At 44.3% G+C, this 19,491-nt stretch overlaps 1 protein-coding gene across 4 annotated transcripts in view; it reads right to left on the bottom strand.

The window, feature by feature from the left end:
- Positions 1-19,491, bottom strand: part of camta1a (calmodulin binding transcription activator 1a) — a 509,355-nt gene that overhangs the window by 286,945 nt on the left and 202,919 nt on the right. For all 4 annotated transcript variants that reach the window (XM_066670611.1, XM_066670607.1, XM_066670608.1 and 1 more), the window contains exon 4: positions 4,009-4,076. In XM_066670611.1, coding sequence (XP_066526708.1) covers positions 4,009-4,076 — 68 coding nt within the window. The remainder of the gene's footprint in view (positions 1-4,008; positions 4,077-19,491) is intronic.

Here is a 19,491-nt window from a genome sequence, read left to right as displayed (position 1 = left end):
ATTAATATTCTCCTCATGCATTAATTATGACCAGCCCAACACACCATGGCTGTGCTATTTACTAACAACAGTAAATAAAAGAACAGAATCCTGTGGTCTCAGTCCTGTTACAGCACTAACTCTCTCTTCAGCAGGCAAAAGCCCCACACGCCAACACTACCCCAGTCCCTCTTAAAGAAACAGCGCTCCTGGTTCATTTTAGTTTATTTATTTTTTTGGGCTCTTATAGGGACACACCACAAAAAATAAATGAAATACTTTACAAATTATTGTCCTTTCCGCGTTTACTCTGATGGCACATGTCGGTTATGTCAATTATTAGAAACTAAATCAATTACCAAAATGAAAATGAAAATACTCTAGACACCTAAAGCACCTTACAGTTGTTGGAACTTTAGAAAACAGCCTCAGCCTCATGTGTGGCATCATCCATCTTCACCAGCACACACAGACTTGAGCACAAGGAAACATACAGGGCATCACGTATTCACTCGCACAATCACACCTGTAGACAATTACAAATAGCCAGTCCACTTACCAACACAGCCTACAGATTGTTGGAGGATGCCACAGCACCCGGAGGAAACCCACCCAGACACAGAGAGAGAAGACCAAACTCCTTATAGAGAGGAGGTCCTAGAGTACATTCCCAGTTATAGTTAAGACCATTATTGTGTGAGCTAAACTAAAGAGAACCAGCTATCGTTTTCAATTGTTCATTGACTGTATAATTGAAATACATATTTAATTTGATTGTTTTACATTTATTTTGTACATTGTTGGTGTCCAAGGAACTACATGCATTTTCAAAACTGTAACGTTCAATAGAAGTCAGTGTAAAAAGGTTTTATTCCAAGTAATTTTGGAGCATTTCTATTGGTCCATTCAGCGTTTCAGCCAATGTGAACGACATCTGCTGTGTTCAAATGGTGTAGTAAAGTAAAACTCATTTTACAGCTCTTTTTCAGCACCTTTACCATTTTTCCATTTAAAGAAAACCACAGAAATAGTTGGAGGCAGGGTTTAAAATGCATTAAAAAAAATCATGGACACTGTCCAGCCCTACACACAGCTTTGTAAAATACCACCCTACATGACATGGAACATAATACGATGCATGAGAGGAGGAATAAACCAAGCCGTCATCATCTCTCCGACCTTCAGATGACCTCCTTCCCTCTTTCCCTGGCTAATGGAGCTCGTGTTTCTGTATCGGTGTGAGCTGTATTCACACTGACCCTTCTCCCTTTTCATTGCTTTCCTGAAGAACAGCAACTAAATGAACACACGCCAGAGTTAGCTGAATTAAAAGAGTCAGAAAAAAAATATAGCGCATAATCAGCGCTATTACATAAAGCAGCCCAGGGCTGTGTGTGTGTGTGTGAGTCACAGCTGAACTCTATGAGCCTGGACAAGAGTAGGCAAGGCTGAGCAGAACCCGGCTGCCATCATCTAAGCACTGCGAGTCACTGAGCTAACATCAGCCCTGCTAGAAGCACGTTAAGGCTAGCAACGGGGCCAATGTTCCGGCTGCTGCCTTTCAGCTTCGCCTGCTTAACCTCAGAGCCCCTGCTGCTCTGTTTCACAGCCATTTCCATAACCGTAACCACAAATCCCCCAGCACTGCGGGGTCTAAGAGCAGGTGTACTCGCTTAAGCCAAGCTGTACAGAAGCAGGGTCATTCCCAAGTTCCCAAGATGTTGTATTCCTCTATAGGATCCGTATTGCTTATCAATTTCCACAAATGAAAACAAGACTAATGGTCCGCAGATACATTCACCCCTGATGGTGTTATGACATGTTCAGCTAAGGATATCTGAAAGAGGTAATGGGATCTGGACAAGCTGCCATCAAAGAAATTCCCTTATTAATGCAACTCCTCCGTCTGCTGGTTCTTATGTTAAAAGCTCACTAACTGACCAGCCACATTGTCAACAACTGCCAACTGCAGCCAAAAACAACAAACATACAAAGCAAGAACAGCAACATACTACACTCAAAAAATAGGGAATATCAGAAGGTAGAATCATAGATCCAGGAAACATATGACCCAGAGAACATAGAAACCTAGAAACATAATATGTGAGAAACATATAGGGCTCTGGAAGAATAGAATCCCGGCCACAAAAGGACACAGGTTAAGGGACAGTGAAAGCCTGAGAACAAAGGACACTGAAAAAATGGAAGCCCATGGAACATAAATCATTGGAAACAAACAAATGGAACCCAGGGAACATATGAAACAGGGAACCACACCTGGAAATACAGGACACTGGGGAGAAACCTGGGAACACAGAACATTGGGAATGTAGGACCTTGGGAACATAGGACACTAGGGAAATAAATATATATAAAATAGAACCCAAGAACATAGGACCCTGGGAAAACAGAAACCTATACCAACAGAACCCCGATAATGTAGGACCCTGGGAACATAGGACCCAAGGAAAATAGAAACCTGTAAAAATAGAACCCTGAGATTGAAGGACCCTGGGAATATAGGACCCTGAGAATGTAGGACACTGGGAATATAGGACTCTGAGAATGTAAGACACTAGGAACATAAGACCCTAGGATAATAGAAACGCACACAAACAGAACCCTAAGAATGTAGGACACTGGGAACGTAGGACCCTGAGAACATAGAACCCTAGAATAATAGAAACCCACAAAAACAGAACCCTGAGAATGTAGGACATAGGGACCACAGGACCCTGAGATTGAAGGACCCTGGGAATATATGACCCTGAGAATGTAGGACACTGGAAACATAGAATCCTGAGATTGATGGACCCTGGGAATATAGGTCCCTAAGAATGTAGGTCACTGGGAACATTGGACCCTGAGGATGTAGGACACTGGGAACATAGGACCCTGAGAATGTAGGAGGCTGGGAACATAAGAACCTGAGAATGTAGGACACTGGGAACATAGGACCCTGAGAATGTATGACACTGGGATAATAGGAACCTGAGAATGTAGGACACTGGGAACATAGGACCTGGAGAATGTAGGACACTGGGAAATAGGACCCTGAGAACGTAAGACCCTAGGATAATTGAAACCCATACAAACAGAACCCTGAGAATGTAGGACACTGGGAACATAGGACCCTGAGAATGTAGGACACTGGGAACATAAAACCCTGACAACGTAAGACCCTAGGATAATAGAAACCTATACAAAGAGAACCCTGAGAATGTAGGCCCCTGAGAATGTAGGCCCCTGGGAACATAGAAACCTGAGAATAAGATTCTGGCCAGAAAAAACCCTCAGAATGTGGAACTCTAGCAACACAGGACACTGGGAAGACTGAAATTCCAGGAACATAGGTTCTTGAGAACACAGGATGCTACAAAATCAGAACTCTGGGAACACAGATCCCTGAAAATCCAGGATACTAGAAACACATTAGGCAGACTTAAAAAAAAGTCCTCTTTTCAAAGTTCAGAGACCCTAATTATTCACACACATCCTGTTTTCAGTGGAGTTACACAGCAATGAGTTAAAAAATATTACAGTGCTCACACTCCCACACAGTGATTCCTCTTCACAGTGTCTTTTAACACTCTCAAACACACCTCTCCTGCATCCACATCTTTATCTCCTTGTGTCTCCAAACCTGGACAGCCCTTGTCTCACACTTTCATCTATTAACAAGCAGTTAATTTGCCGTTAGATATGAACACATTAGCGCGGTGTTCGCACAGGGGATGAGAGCCCAGCCGTGTGCTAAGAGCTTTGCTAATAGGCTATTTGGAGTTATTAGCCCACATTAATATTCCATTACCTGTCAGCACTCGCTCCTAAAAGGAGTAAAGCGTTTGAAAGTGCCGTGAACGGCCACCGATATCAAACACCCCAACTTTTAAGATGAGGGAGATTCTCGAGTGGGTGATTAGGAGGAACTCCAGCTAATAGCCTAATTTGGGCCACACAGATGAGATGATGGAAATTCAAACTCTGAAGCCTCAGAGGAGAGAAGAAAATCTCCCGTAACTATCTTACCTTGTTTTAGGGGATGTCGTTAACCATTCTTCATGCTTCTCGAACGTTATCAAGTATGCTGCAATTTCCTGCGTGAGAGAGGAGAGAAAGAACACAAGCAGATGTTGTGGTTAATGAATAGCAGACAGGTTTTAAGGGAAGACAAAGTGGTTTTAACACAGAAAGGATGACATTTATGGGTTATCTTTGCAGACAATATATATGAAATAATACGAAAAGAGATATTGCATCCACCATCAAACCATCCACATCAAAAAAAAAAGAGCTGCAGTGAGTATGGAGTGTTCTCGAAAAACAAAAAAAAGATGTTTTGACGTTCAACCATAAATCTCCTAAAGGTAAGGGTCTTGGTTTGAATCCAATACACATTTTATACAAATCAGAGAATGTTTTGTTGGTGTGCTGGAAAAGTGGACAGTGGAAAGACCTCAGAATGTCAAAAAGCATGAAAAGAGATGATGATGTTTGTCACGTCCTGGGTTTGTTTTCCCAGCCATGTGCTCATGTCTACCCCTGTTCTCGGTTTGTCAGTCTTCCTGTCTGTTCCTGTTTTGTTAGTGTGGTTAATTTATGAAACTCCTTGATCGTGTTTGTTTTGTTTTTTTTGGTCCTGTTAAATAAAGATTCCTTGCATTTACGTCCACCTCCCTTGTCTGTCCTGCCCAACCGTGACAGACTTCAGTTCGGTTCCCCTCTGCCTTAAGTGCGGTAATAGGACGAACAGGAGTGGGGACAGTGGGCAGCCTTGACTTGTCACATTTTTTCGTGTGAAACTAGTAATGTACTTTCTCACCAAGAAAATATAAATGACCGACTGTCACGGTTATTCAGGAAGAATAAACAGAGCCATGTTCTAAATGAGCACATGGCTAGGAAAACAAACACAGGACGTGACAATGGGTACCACTGACTTACTTTGGTTTTACAGTTCCATTATTTAAGAATACTACAAAGGTGAAAGTGCAACAAGACTAAATGCTGGAGTTACAGATGCGTATATATAATAATTCAAATAGTGGAGAAAAAATAAAATTAGTCACAAACAAGCTATAGTCAGATTTGTACTTAAACATACCGTTCCACCTTAAAAGTTGCAGCGCTCCTGGATGAACACAAATGCGGGTGGAGTTTGTTTTGCAGTGAGAACTGTAGTTCTCCAGAATCATCTTTGTTGCCTTTAAAATTAGTTCACTGACTACAGTCATCTCGCACAGTTCACAAACTTATGTTTACATCACAGCATACAGAATATGGATAGAATCAATTTTCATGCTGGATTGAGACCGTCTGATTACATAGTGGCATAGAATATGAAGATATATGCATAGTATAATACTCTCCATGTAAATTAAATGAAGTAGAAAGACTTGAGTCCTGATAAAACAACACAACAGCTGGCTTGCATGTATTCAACCTTTAGAGGGCAGCAGTGAGTCATGTTTGTTTACTTGAGCTCAGGCTGCTTCTCTTGTCAGTTCAGAGTGAATGCATATTGGAAGCTGGGAAACAAACTGGACGACATAATTGTTTGATCACTTCAGACTGACTTTAGAGACTGTATACAAAGTACAAAAATGTTAAAAGAGTTATTTGTAATACATTTACTGCCCTAAATCATAAAATGATCAGAGTGTGTCATCAGAGATTAAGGGAACATACTTAATGTAAGCACTTGTGTCTCCGACAGGGAAAAATCTATAAGGAATGACATGAATCTCATCTAGCTACACATTTAATGTCAATGAAAATTCACATTGGCTCTTTGCCTTTTGTTAGCCTAGGTAGATGTTTTAGTGAAATTGTGTGCACTTTTCTGTGTAAATAAGTTGATTATGGCTTTTTTTATTAATATTTACCAACTATTAAGTTCTTGAAGTTGTCTTGCGCTTATTCGTGAAGGTTCAGTGTCCTCAACCTGGCAACCTGCATGAGGGAGGAGGGGGATGGGGCGGACAACTCTCTCCAGAGTTTTGAATTTGGACTGCGGTAGCCATTTTAAGCACTTGCTGGTTAATAACCAGGTCTTGTAACAGGCCTAATTCACTATGGGCCAGTTACTGTATTCAGATATCGGAATTAGTATCAAGAGAGGAATAGTTGGATCGGTGCATCCCAATAAAATAACAACTCCATTCCATTTAGCTTTGTTTCCAGTTCCACACTGACATGTCACGGTTTAATATGCTAAAATAATTGAGTCTATAAGTTGCACAATAAACATGAGTGCAGTTGATGCCACATGGAGCGTGAATGCATCATGGAACAAAAGGGACGAGAACCGTATCCTATTATTCCACCACAAAGCTAATCACAGGAAATAAAGGCAGGCTGGGGGCTGAAAGACAACCTCCTGATTACCTGTGACAGGCAACCATTCATTTCCCACCCAGGGCATTTGTCATTTTGCTCAAACAAAGACGGCAGAGAAAGCAACAAAAATGACTGATGCTATCAACAGGAATCAGATTATTCACCAATGTGACGTGTTATACTACGGGAATTAAGATGTTATGATGAGTGCAATAAACCGAAGAAACTCAAGCTCCTTGCAACTTAAATTGTTTCACTTCGGATGTGAGTGTCTGACAGGAATCGCGCGCCGTCTGACAAAGTGAATGGGAGTGAATCTGACTGCATTTTGTGCTGCTGTGACAGCTCACCAGTGTAATAAGCTGTTGACAGTATGAGGGGAAAAGTTCAGCCTGTTCTGATCGCCCCCTCTCTGTGCAAAGGGGTTTCTGAGCTTCTGTCAGTCTAATGCAAAACAGACATGTCTGAAAAAATAGAAATAAAAGTGAAATAAACAAATAAATAAATGAAAGAAGAACCACAGCTGAGGGCTAGAAGCCGAGGTGTCGTCACTCAGCAAGACAAAGGTTCCCAGCTCTTTGCATACCATTACAAGACGAGATTTTTCAATATCTCCTGATTGGTTTAAATAATCCACTTAAATAATTAAGCACCTCGGATGTCTTAATTCGAAACAGCATCAGTCGATACATTTGTTTTCTCACATATTCAGCCGGGCAGTTTACTCGAGTAATCTAAATCAATTACAGTGCAGTCGATACGCTTGGTGCACGCGAAGGCGGCCAAGATTTTAAGCTTATTGATCTCATTTAACAATAGAAATCATTAATAATAATAATAGCAAACACACTGCTTGCAAATGACCAAAAAGACCAAAGGCACTGGCAATCAGTAAGCAACACTAATGGGCGTTAACTGCTTTACCCTGTCCTACTGGGCACCAGAAATATCCTGTGGGGAACCGAGGAGTCAAACTTGCCCTGCCAGAGTGAGAAGGGCTGGGACTGGCACTGTGGCTTGCTGGCCTGCAGGTGCTGGCACACTGACAGTAGCACCCTGATTAACACTTGCTCTGCTGCCATGGTCATGGCTGGAGGGGAAGAAGACACCATCAGAGGCTAAAAGCAGAAAGAGGAGGTCTGCCATGGAGAATCACAGCTCAGGCCACTCCCTCTGTCGTCAGAGACATGCCGTCTGTCCAGACAAAGAGGATGAGAGGTATACGCCATTCTCTGCTACACTCTTCATCACAAGTCTGGCTTGCTTTTACTAATTGTGAAAAAACTATTCTGTGTTTGCCGCAGGGATTTTGTGTGCAGTCATGTGACAGCTTGACTCTGTTTGAATGTTGAAACGGAGTCAAGCGTCGCTAGTGGCTACATTTGATTGGCGAGATGCAGTCATGTGACAGAGCCTCTGCTGGAAATCTTGACAAAACAAAACAAAACAAAACAAAACAAAACAAAACAAAGAGGTTGTGCATAAGACAGATCGATAAAAACAGTGTGTTACTACCCAACTCTGATCATGATGAATCAATCTGAAAGTGCCACTTGGGTTTCCCTTGCTATTAAATAAACCAAAATACCATTAGTCAAACTCCCGAAAAGACCATTCTCATTAAGTCCGTGTGTACTACAAAGGGGTCCAGTATAAGATACAGCTCCAGGGGCCGGGGGTTTTGGGTTCAATCCACTCTTGGGTCACAGTCTATGAAGAGATGTTCTCCCTGTGTCTGTGTAGGTTTCCTCCCACAATCCAGAAACACAAGCAAAGGTGTAAACAGGTATGAGTATGTGATGCCCAGTAACATGTACAGTGACATTGCCTAGCAACAATTTGAAAAGAGGCAGATGCTAGTGCTATGTACTTCAGAGAAGGTGAAGAGAAGTGCTAGCTTAAGCTCTGTTTGTTTAGTCACACTGTGTGAAACAGGTTGGATTAGCTCAAATGGGGAGACTATTAGGTATTCTACCACTTATACTACTACTACTACTACTACTACTTATACTACTACTACTACTACTACTACTTATACTACTACTACTACTACTACTACTACTACTTATACTACTACTATTACTTATACTACTACTACTACTACTTATACTACTACTACTTATACTACTACTACTACTACTACTACTACTACTTATACTACTACTATTACTTATACTACTACTACTACTACTTATACTACTACTACTACTACTACTACTTATACTACTACTACTACTACTATTACTTATACTACTACTACTACTACTACTACTACTACTTATACTGCTACTACTACTACTACTACTTATACTACTACTACTACTACTTATACTACTACTACTACTACTACTACTACTGCTACTACTACTACTACTACTACTACTTATACTACTACTACTAATACTTATACTACTTATATTACTGCTACTACTACTTATACTACCACTACTACTAATAATAATAATAATAATAATAATAGGTGCAGGCCTGGTGCAGGCCTGTGCAAGACTTGGACTGATATTGTCTGACTCAATCACTTGTACAACACTGTGAATAAGGGGACTTAAGGGGGCTTAAAAGAGTCAAAGCAAATGTGAATGAGGAGGAGCAGAAATGGCAGATTTGATGAGCCTAGTATTAGTAAATTGGCCAGCTGAACTACATCTGAACACATTAAATATATGCAGCAAAGAGGGTGTTTTGAAATGGTGGGATTCCGCTCAGCGCTAATGGGCCCTGTTGCTGGAGGCCCCCCATGTTTTGTTTTCAGTGAGCGAATGAGAGACTATGAGAGAGAGAGCGAGAGAGCCCGGGGCAAAGCTCCTTCTGTGACCTTGAAGGCCCATTAGAGACCCCCCTTCTCCATCGCTCTCGCATTAAAAGTCAACGCGTTGACCTCGGCGCTGAGGGATGAGGTTTGAGGGCCGGTCCAGTAAATAAAAGGCGAGCCCAGCCCTGCTGCTGCCCGCCCGAATAACCCCCTCTCCGAACAGATGTCGAGGATTATTCCAACCCCCCGATCAACCATAAAGGTGCAATAACCTTACGGCAAGGAAACAAACAAAAACAGACGTAGCGCCATTAAACAGCTGCAAGAGACAAAGTTTGTTTGCCGTTATAATGAGGGGGGGAAGGACTAGCGCACTTTCAGGTTGATTGGGCACGGTTGTCAGGAGCGTGCAACTGTTCGTTGATGGTTGTATCAAAGGCCAGCAGCTGTCAACTGTCTCTGAACTCTATCTGCTGACCTTACTGCCTGCCTCTTCCTGCTGCTCAGCTACTCTGGAAAAAACTCCGTGCATTAACGAGTCCGAAAACGCGCTCATGCACTCTCTCTCTCTCTCATTCTCCACAGGCTACTCCATTCAGGTTTAGCTGTGGATGCTTCAGGCAGCCATACAATAGAGATTCTGATTATTAAGTACATAACCAAATCCGTTGCAGACATGCGGTGCTAATGCCTGAAGTAGGTACGGGATGAATTGTGATTTAAATGTTGTAAATCACCTTCTTGAAACAGGAACAAGAAACCGCCACTGAGATCCCAGGGTGCATGTGGTATTATCTCAACCCCCCCCCCCACCCCATGCTCTTAGCATTAGAGCGAAAAGGAAATGAATACGTTGACATTGGGGAGTTGGTAAAATCCATGTATCAGGGGCTTACATCAGAAAAGCTGATTACTAAGCACCGGCTCTACCTGCACCTGTTTAAAACGCTCTTAATATTCTAAACAGTGTCACCTCTACAAGAAAATCTCACACGCATCAAACAGCTCTCCCCCCACCCCTCTGTCTTGCCTCTGCCTTTACCTTCTCTCCCTCCTCCCCGGCGCCACGTGTGAGGTGTCTTTTTGACATGTCATTTTCCAAACGCTAAAACGAAAGGGTTCTGAAACGGCGCGCCTTCGTTACGCTTTCAGAGACACTGCTGATAGGACGCCGGCCAACAACATTACCTTCTCACTTTTCACTCAAGCTGTCAGTGCTGGCAGCAACAAAGTGGGTAGGTTTTTGAGAATGCATGCTTTCAGAGGAAACCTACGGCAATTTAAAGTGAAAGGAGACACCGACACCCCCCCCCCACACACACACACACCAGCCCCTCTTCACTTCTCCACAGCGGAAGCAGACGTGGCGACAACATGAACACGAAGGGAATACGGTTGAACCCGAACTGAGTCCGCTTTTCAGATGTTCCTTCTGTCACTCCTCGCAGCAGACGAGTGTGGATTGGCAGGCGGCAGGCGAGGGGTGTGTTTGAGCAGAGGCAGGCGTGCGCTTGTCCCAGCTTGACCCGCCACATGTCTGTTTGTTGTCTCTTTTGATAGTTTGATTGATGCCGCCGAAGAGGCGCGTTAAGAGGATCAAAACTCTCCGTCTGGAGCCACGGAGCTGATCAGTTGAAACAACTGTAGCTGCTCCATTAAACGAGGAGATAGGCATCTTTTTTGGCATTATCTCAGCAGGCATCAGACACCTGTCTCTAAACACCATCCATAATGACTCCCCTCACACCCCTCCCTCCCCAAGAGCCGGGTGAAAAATCCTCAGGGAAAATGAAACTGCTCCCGTTGGAATGCTAATGCCCTGTTATGTCTGATGCAGCACTTTGGGATTGTTTAATTTGAAAATCTAAAACACCTTTTCCTTAAGAAATAAAAAGAGGGGGAAGACGACACCGGCAAATGAAAAGTGACACTTAAAAAATGATCAAATGGTTTCATCACTCACAGCGTGCAGTTTCATGGGTAGCATATGTCAACCTCATTCTTTCAACCCACACTGCACTTCGCTTCAGTCTCTGAGACATCAGTGAGAGGCTGTGCTCCAGAAAGAGATGCACTAAAACCCACTTTCATGCTTTCTGCTAGGTTAGAAAGACACAGTAGACCAAGCTCTGCCAGAGTCATAAAGTGGTTTAAGAGAGGGCTTTTTAAAACCAAAGATAAATGCACTTGAAAATAGATCCCGGCACAAAGAATAGCTTGTTCACTTTATATAGCTATCATTTTAGGGGTGGGGGGGGAAGTAGGATAGTCCACAGGCCTAACAAAACAATACTAAAACAGAGCAGGGGAATCGGTAAGATGTGTATCTACACGGATATTGCATTGTCCGAAGTGTTGTCGGTACGTGCCGTATATGATCGTGACCTTGCCCTGTACTTGAGAGCAGGAAGTGTGAGCAGGAGGGGCAGATGGAAGATGGATTCGAGGGGGAAAGAGAGAAGAAAAGCCTCTCCTTCGACTGGGCTCCCCAGGATCCCTGGCTTTCTTGTGCTGGAAAGCGAGGTCATCCGATATTTCCTCCAGGGCTGCCCATGAAACTGACCTGGCCGGGACAGTGTGCAAATGGATTTGAGGGAGGGGGAACCGGGGAGAGGAGTCCGCTACCCAGGCATCCCTCAGGGCGAATAGAAACGCAATTAGGCATAAGAGAGAGAAATGGCAGTGAGGGTATGGGGAGGAAGTAAGGGGGAGGATGGAGAGATGAGAGGATAAATGTGAGAGAAAGAGAGAGAGAGACAGAGAGAAAGACAGGAGAATCGGTAAAGGTCAAGAGCTTGGCAATCTTCAGAATAAGCCACAAAGCCTCCCGCCCCTGGCACAGCTCATTAAAAACGAGCACGTCCGGTTTGCTTCGCAAGATGTGGAAATGAAACGGATACGGTACATCTAAAGCTGTTTTCCCTAACCAAAGCAGAGCAATAACTTTCCCTTTCTCCTTTCAGATTCCATTCATCTCATTCGCCATTTCTTTCATCTTCATTTCATATCATTTAGAAAGTCCTGCTGCAGAGAATCCAACCCAAAATACAGTCGCTATCTTCCAAGAGCCATGAAAAACTTCCCAAATTCTTGGAAACAATCATTAGACGCAATATCGCCGTAGGAAAAAGTAATGATGAAGAGATGTGCCTGTTAAAATTCAGATACACCTTTCTTGCTAAAGTGTGGAAGTAGGTTTGCTTCTCCATCTTACCTTTTAATTAAATACAACAAAGAAACTATTTATTTATACCCCAGATCATTCCTAGTAGCATAGTACCAGGCTGGGAGAGTGGAGACTAGCACAAGTGACATATGCAACACAAGTTTTCAAAACTGACTTGAATTGAAGGTCATTGTGCTACTTCAACACGCTTGCAGGAGAACACTAAACGCCAATAGGGTTAGCCTTCCCAGCACCCAGGGAGCATTCGGGGGTTAGGTGCCATGCTCAAGGATGCCTCATCCATGGATGTTGAGGGATGTACCTGAGTGTGCTGACTTCTAATAAGTGGAGACTACAGTGTGTGAGGTGGCCTATCTCTTAAGGTAGTACTTCTAGCAGTTGTTCTTTGACTGGTGAAGTCCTCACAAACTTTGAAACAGTGCTCATGTATTAAAACATTTAGAGCATGCTGAAACACACTCGTAGGCTGCAGAAGAACAGCCCGTGAGCAGAGTTGAATAGTTGAGAGGCCTCGGTATGTGAGAGAAGTCAGAGAGAGAGAGAAAAAATATAGACAACAAAGGCACTGTGCCTTCTGACAGCTGCGGTTGGCATCTGCCGGCCTGGTGTGGCGCTGCTCTACGAGTCCCAGAGCAGGGTTAAAAAAGCTCTCCTCTTTCCAGCGCCTTGCCATTAATCCGTGCACCGAACGTTCCAGGACGCATCCTCGCCACAGGCACCGCTTTACTGCCCCTCTGCGAGCGCCTGGACACCGCAGTTTAATGCCCATGATGCTCTGCGCCTTGCAAGCCTTCCGCCAGGTTTTGGCCACCAACCTGCTGACTAAACCGAAAGCACCGGGACGTGTCGCCCATTTGCGGGGACGGAGGGTACCCAGTCAGCACGGAGCGAGCATCTGCCCTGGAACACAGAGGCGGATGGAACTCACCTCCAGAGCACAGGAGGGCCTTTCTCCCTGCTTTTAAAAACCCACCTGAGGCAGTTTGCCCTCCACCTCTCCCCACATTTAAAACGCATGTGGTTCGGATCTCTTTCCCGGAATTGAGCGACCGGGCCGGGCCCAGGTCCCACATTATACATACAGTAGGGCCGGGATCAATTCCGAATCGATCCAGAATAGCTTAGATGTTTTCCAGCCGGTGGTCAGTTCTTGGCTAAGGCTGGCTGCTTTGCATGCTGCTCATCTCCCAGAGTCTCGCAGCCTTTCTCCAGAGGCGTGCTCACTCTCACAGCTCTTGAAGCCCCCACCTTCCTTCCTCTCCAACGGCACCCCAGCCAGCCTGTCTGGCCTTTTGTTTCCATGGCCTAAGCTCTAAGTGCAGTAACAGAGAGATGCAAGAGAAGAGGATGCAAAGGGAGTCCTGGGGAAAGAAAAGAGAAGTGAAGGGAAGGGGAGAAAGAAAGAGAGAGAGAGAGAGAGAGAGAGAGAGAGAGAGAGAAGGAGCTGGAGTGTTGGCACTTAGCAAGATTGTTTTGCGGCTGGTGCCAGGCTTGCTGTCTGGGATACAAATTAAACTGTCCTTTAGGAAGACATGAATTAGACATGGGAGCGGTTGATGGTCAGCTGCCGCCACTCTCACCATTCCTGTATTCCTGCTCAGAGTGTGTATGTGTGTTTCATGTGTGAGCGGAGTCACCTGCTAAAAATAAAGGTTCACAGACGGGTCGTGGGGAGAAGAAATCTTTTAAAGGAACACTCCAGTGAAATTGGTAACTATTGATATAAAGCTGGAAAGATCTCTATTCACAGTAGCACTGCAATATATTCTACACGTCTGAGGTTCAAGACTCAGAAACCAAATTCCGATGATGTCATCTGAAGGTGGGAGGAGCCTTTGACCAACTCCAAGCAAGCACTTTGAATACTTGGGTTATTTGGTTTATATTTGGCTTCCTGTACATAGCCTACAGTTTTTTCAGCCCCACTGACCATAAAGGAGCACTTTGTTGTTGAACAACTGTAGTCCACCTGTTTCTCTGAATACTTTCCTATCCCCATTTCACCCTGACCACTGAAGAGCATTTTAATGTTATGGCTCACTGGTGTAGTGGAGGTCCTTTAAACTTCTATGAAGATTGCTCATGCACCCTAATTCTGAAGAGTTTACTGGCGACAGATAAAGGCTAGAATAGGGCTTCTGAGTGTGTTTACTTCTACAGGTTTTTTTTCGCAAATAATTCATGCGTGAAATGCACCAAACAAACTTTTGCAAAAAGAAAAAGGGAGAGAGGTTAAGAGGTTTCCGAGCTAGAAGCTGAAAACGAACACCAAGGGTCTTCGGTTTTGTGCTCGGAGCGAACAGAAGAAAAATGAAGTGCTACTTAATCTACGACTGCAGGAATGTAGGTTAAGGAGAAAGGAGCTGGTGCGATGTCCGAGCTGGTGCAAATAAGGCGGTGTAATGAATGGACTCAAGTCCGCCATCCAGCACTGGGTAAAAATGAGAAAAGTACTAAGAGTTGTTGTGCGCCCTTTTTGTCAGTGGTTTCCAGCAGCACTGCGCTGACATATATCCCTTTCCGTCCACGCTTCTTTAGGGGAGGACAGACCGAGTGCTTCTTCAGCGGGGACACAATAGGCTACTCTATTCCCCCATGCTGCGATGGAGTGGCTCATTTGTAAACGTCAGCCATGCGCTCCCTCTCTCTCCTTCTCCGCAGGGGAGCGGCCGGGTTCACTTCCCAGTGTCCTGCGGCGTTCTCCTCCAACGTGCCCTCTCACGTCCATGCTCCGAGTCCTCTTCATCATCCCTACAGCAGGAAGCCTCTCCTCCATCCCCTTCCCGATGTTTTGCCATCCACACAGCGGCCCAGGAAGGAGACATAGGAACAACGCTTCCGTTTAACACATGCACGAGAGGAGCTCAGCTCCTAAAGCCTGGAGAGTCTCTGGACACAGCGTAGTCCTTGTCTCATTCATTCATAACATGGGCTAGTCTTCTCATATGAAACACTTATATGATGATTATGAGGATGTTTAGGACCAGAAGTGTGGTCAACCCCCTACAAAATCAATGAGCTACACTGTGTCAATCACCCTTGCTCCACCCCCCTGTTCTTCATTGGTCAGGACCCTCACAAGACCAGCACAGAGCAGGTTATTTTTGTTTGGACTATTCTCAGTCTATCAGTGTCACTGCGGTGTTTAAAAACTCAAGCAGCACTGCTGTGTCTGATCCACTCACAACACACACTAACCCACAACCTCCACATCAGAGTCAACGCAGTGCTGAGATTGACCCACCAGCAAAGTCACACCTGCTCTGTGGTGGTCCTGTGGGGGTCCTGAAAAATGAAGAACAGGGTGAATGGGCAAACAAAAAGTATGGAGAGCAACAGATGGACTGCAGCCTGTAATTGTAGAACTACAAAGTGCTATAGTGGAGAGTGGAGCTGAGAGAATGGCATTGAGCAGAGGAACAAGGGGGTGGTTGAAATGTTATGGCTGATCAGAACATATATAAAATACAGTTGTTGTAAGATTAAAACCACATATTTTTGAAAAGCTAACTTTTCAGGAAGAGGAAAAGACTGTATTTCTCTGAGGGTAACAGTAAAAACAAATCACAATGTGTTACCCATTATAGCTCAGAAATGTAAAAATACCTTTATTGGGCGCATGTCCAAAAGTTTCATATGTAAAATATAAGTCTATTGTAGACAGCAAATATTCACAAATGCGGATTTCATTCATACATTCATGCAGCATTCATGAAACACTTCAACCTTCACAGGGCAACACACACTCACACCTACGGACAATTTTGAGTTGCCAATCACCAACAAATATGTTTTTTTGGACCGTGGGAGGAAACCAGATCACCTGGAGGAAACCCATGAAGACACAGGGAGAACACACCAAACTCCTCACAGACAGTCACCCGGAGGAAACCCACACAGACACAGGGAGAACACACCACACTCCTCACAGGCAGTCAACCGGAGGAAACCCACACAGACACAGGGAGAACACACCACACTCCTCACAGACAGTCACCCAGAGGAAACCCACGCAGACACAGGGAGAACACACCAAACTCCTCACAGACAGTCACCCGGAGGAAACCCACGCAGACACAGGGAGAACACACCACACTCCTCACAGACAGTCACCCAGAGGAAACCCACGCAGACACAGAGAGAACACACCACACTCCTCACAGACAGTCACCCGGAGGAAACCCACGCAGACACAGGGAGAACACACCACACTCCTCACAGACAGTCACCCAGAGGAAACCCACGCAGACACAGGGAGAACACACCACACTCCTCACAGACAGTCAAAAGGAGCGGTACTTGAACCCACAACCTCCAGGTCACTGGAGCCACCGTGCCGCCCCAAACGCAGATTACTGTTAGTGAATTCCAACGGGCCACGCCCACCTCCATGTAACCACATCTTGCAGCGTATTCAACTTAAACCATTGCCGCTATGAATCAATGTTTTAGCAAAAGCAGAGTCTATCATTATTATACTCAATTGAAATCAGCATATTTAATTCTTATTGTGATTAATTATAGCCACGCTGGTCTAATATTCCACGTGAGTAAACGTGAAAATACGTCATTAACTTTAGCATGGACACTCAGACAGGTTTGATGGACAGGTCTAGCAGCCAATTAAATTAAATTAAATTAAATTAGCAGCTTGTTAAAGAAATTGAGCGATTTTTTAGCTTTTAGTTGGTCATTGAACCAATGAACCTGCTATGAACAGACAGAGATTGGAGATACGTTTTTTTTTTAATCGGACAGTGACGATATATGGCAGATGTTAATATAATACATTCACTGATGTTGCGGTTCTTAATGTTAACAAATGCCACTCTACCTGGAGACAGGGTTTGAAAGGTGTGATATAAATGTACACTGTGGACAACAGTGACCCATAGATGGGATTGAACCCAGAACCCTAGGAAACTGGAGCTTTGTGAAAGTTCATCTGTGAGATGATTAGACCATAAAAACACAGCTGCAGAAAAAATAGTCTAATGTGATTTGAGAGTCTAACACTGTCTAATGTAATTTGAAAAGACAATTCTTAAATTTTAAATATTTAATTCTACGGAAAATACTTACACAATTTAAAGGGCAGCTGGCGTTTTCAAATAGCAAAGAAATACTAATGAAAAAATTGGAGAAGGGATTTTTATTCCACCCAGGCTGGTCTAATTTCCATACAGAAGATAACAGAGCCCTGGGAAAAGTGCGGTGAGAGCTCAGACACTGTGCAAACTGTGTTCTCTATGTATTAAGTAGGTGAAATGCAAACAAAGTGGTCTTCCCTTCATTCGGATAGAAAGGTAAATCCATACTCTTTCTCGGTGCGTTCTATCTTCAAGCTGCCAATTGCTTTAAAAAAGTGGGTGCAACCGAGGTCGCGCTGGCCGAGGCTCCCAGGGACCCGCTGGAGCTCTAATCCCTGTGAGACAGGCTCGTTTTGGGGGATCATGAGGCAGAGTGAGATGTGAATCGCCTGCACTGTCATTAAGTCTCATTGAGGACAGTCCCTATGGGCTGATAGGGTGAGAAAGGAGGCTAGAGAGAGCGAGAGAGAGAGAGACAGAGAGACAGACAGAACGACACAGCCCTGTGCTCCCTATCACTGACACAACCTGAATCTCTTCCATCAAACCGGCCTGTCTCAGCGACCTCTCCTCTCCTCTCCTCTCCTCTCCTCTCCCCTGGCCCCTGCCCCTGCCTCTGCCTTTGTGCAATCTGCCAGCCTGTTTATTTCAGGCCCCAGAATCAATTAATGCTGGAATTATCCTGTGAATTCCACCATTCAGCACGACAAAATGACTGAGGTGCCCTTGCGTGAAACCAATTTCGAAACTTTTTTTTTTTTTCTTCGTCCAAGCCCCTGTCCAGAACCACCTACTGGACTCTCGGTGAAACTGCACCTCACTCCTGCAGTCCTGCTGCCAGCGGTCAGCCATATGGACTGATGCAAGTCCACTCTCTCAGCCAAAAGGAGAAGGAAATAAATGAGCAGGAGAAACTGGGCAAATGAATTCGACTGATTTAAAAGTCCACATGCTCAGGAGCACACACAGGTCTCTGTTAGCCTTCCCCCACCAAAAAGAACTCCACTTCTTGAACCAGTGCCATTCATGATTATTGGAACCCCGGTACCCACATTTCCACTAGTTTTGATGGGAACCAAGGATCCATCACCAGTGTGGGGCGCTGAGTGGGTACTCAGTTCCAGAGTTGCTGTGGCATAAATAAATGGTAAAGTATGGTTTATCCTCTGTTACGACAGGTTCTGATGTGATACTGAGTTCTGAGGTGTCCTGCTGAGCTTGTGAACACTGAGAACAGTGGGGAAAAGTAGCCAACGCACTTGACACAGCCGAATCAAGGAAACATACTGACAGAGCTTTTTCCTGTTATTATTATGTCCTTATATTTCCTTTTTTTCCTCCCAGAAATTGAATAAAAGTGTCATTTCCCATTTTCCCAATTTCAGAACCAAACATTACACAGACCCGTTTGGTTCTCTGGTCTTATACCCAGCAAGACATTAAGGAAAATATAACATTCTGTAAATGACCTTGTCCAGCTCCATTGCGCAATGGCTCTGTGTTCTTTCTGGAGCTTCTTTATCTTGACAAGTCCATGGCACTGTCATGGTTTGAACTGAATTATGTCCTATTCTTTGGTTCCAGCTGGCAATGGACTTTTCTGGTTCTGGAACGGATTCATTTTGGCGGAAACATGCTGAAGGGTTCCAAATTAGGTTTACGAATATGGATTGAACCATGTTGGTTTATTTTTTTCAGTCCAACCCCATGCTTACATTCACAGCATTTAGCACACACCCTTGTCCACAGTGACTAGCAGTGTTTGGAGTCTTGCCCAAGGACTCTTATTAGTGTTGAAGTCAGCCGTTACCTACTACACTACACTAACCACCTACCGGTGTCTGGAAACTGCAGCTTCCTTCTACTCTCCAAGTCCCACAGTGATTGTCCACATTCTTGATAAAAATGTGAAGGAAAAAACAAGCAAAGCTTTTCTCGCTGTGAAACTGCACTTCACTTGTACCATCCTGTTGCTGCTCAGTGGACTGCGGGCAGCCATATGGGCCGGTGCACGTCTGCCCTCGCGGCTGAAATGAGAAGAGAAAGAGTAAGCAAGAGGAAAAAATGCAACCAATTTGAACTTTTTTTTTTCAGCTGTAACCCACGCCTCAAACCACCTACTGGCC

The sequence above is a fragment of the Hoplias malabaricus genome, chromosome 5 (genome assembly GCF_029633855.1).
Source record: "Hoplias malabaricus isolate fHopMal1 chromosome 5, fHopMal1.hap1, whole genome shotgun sequence".
Classification (NCBI taxonomy): Eukaryota; Metazoa; Chordata; class Actinopteri; order Characiformes; family Erythrinidae; genus Hoplias; species Hoplias malabaricus.
The sequence above is the reverse complement of the archived record's forward strand: the minus strand, read 5'-3'. Positions and strand labels throughout refer to the sequence as shown.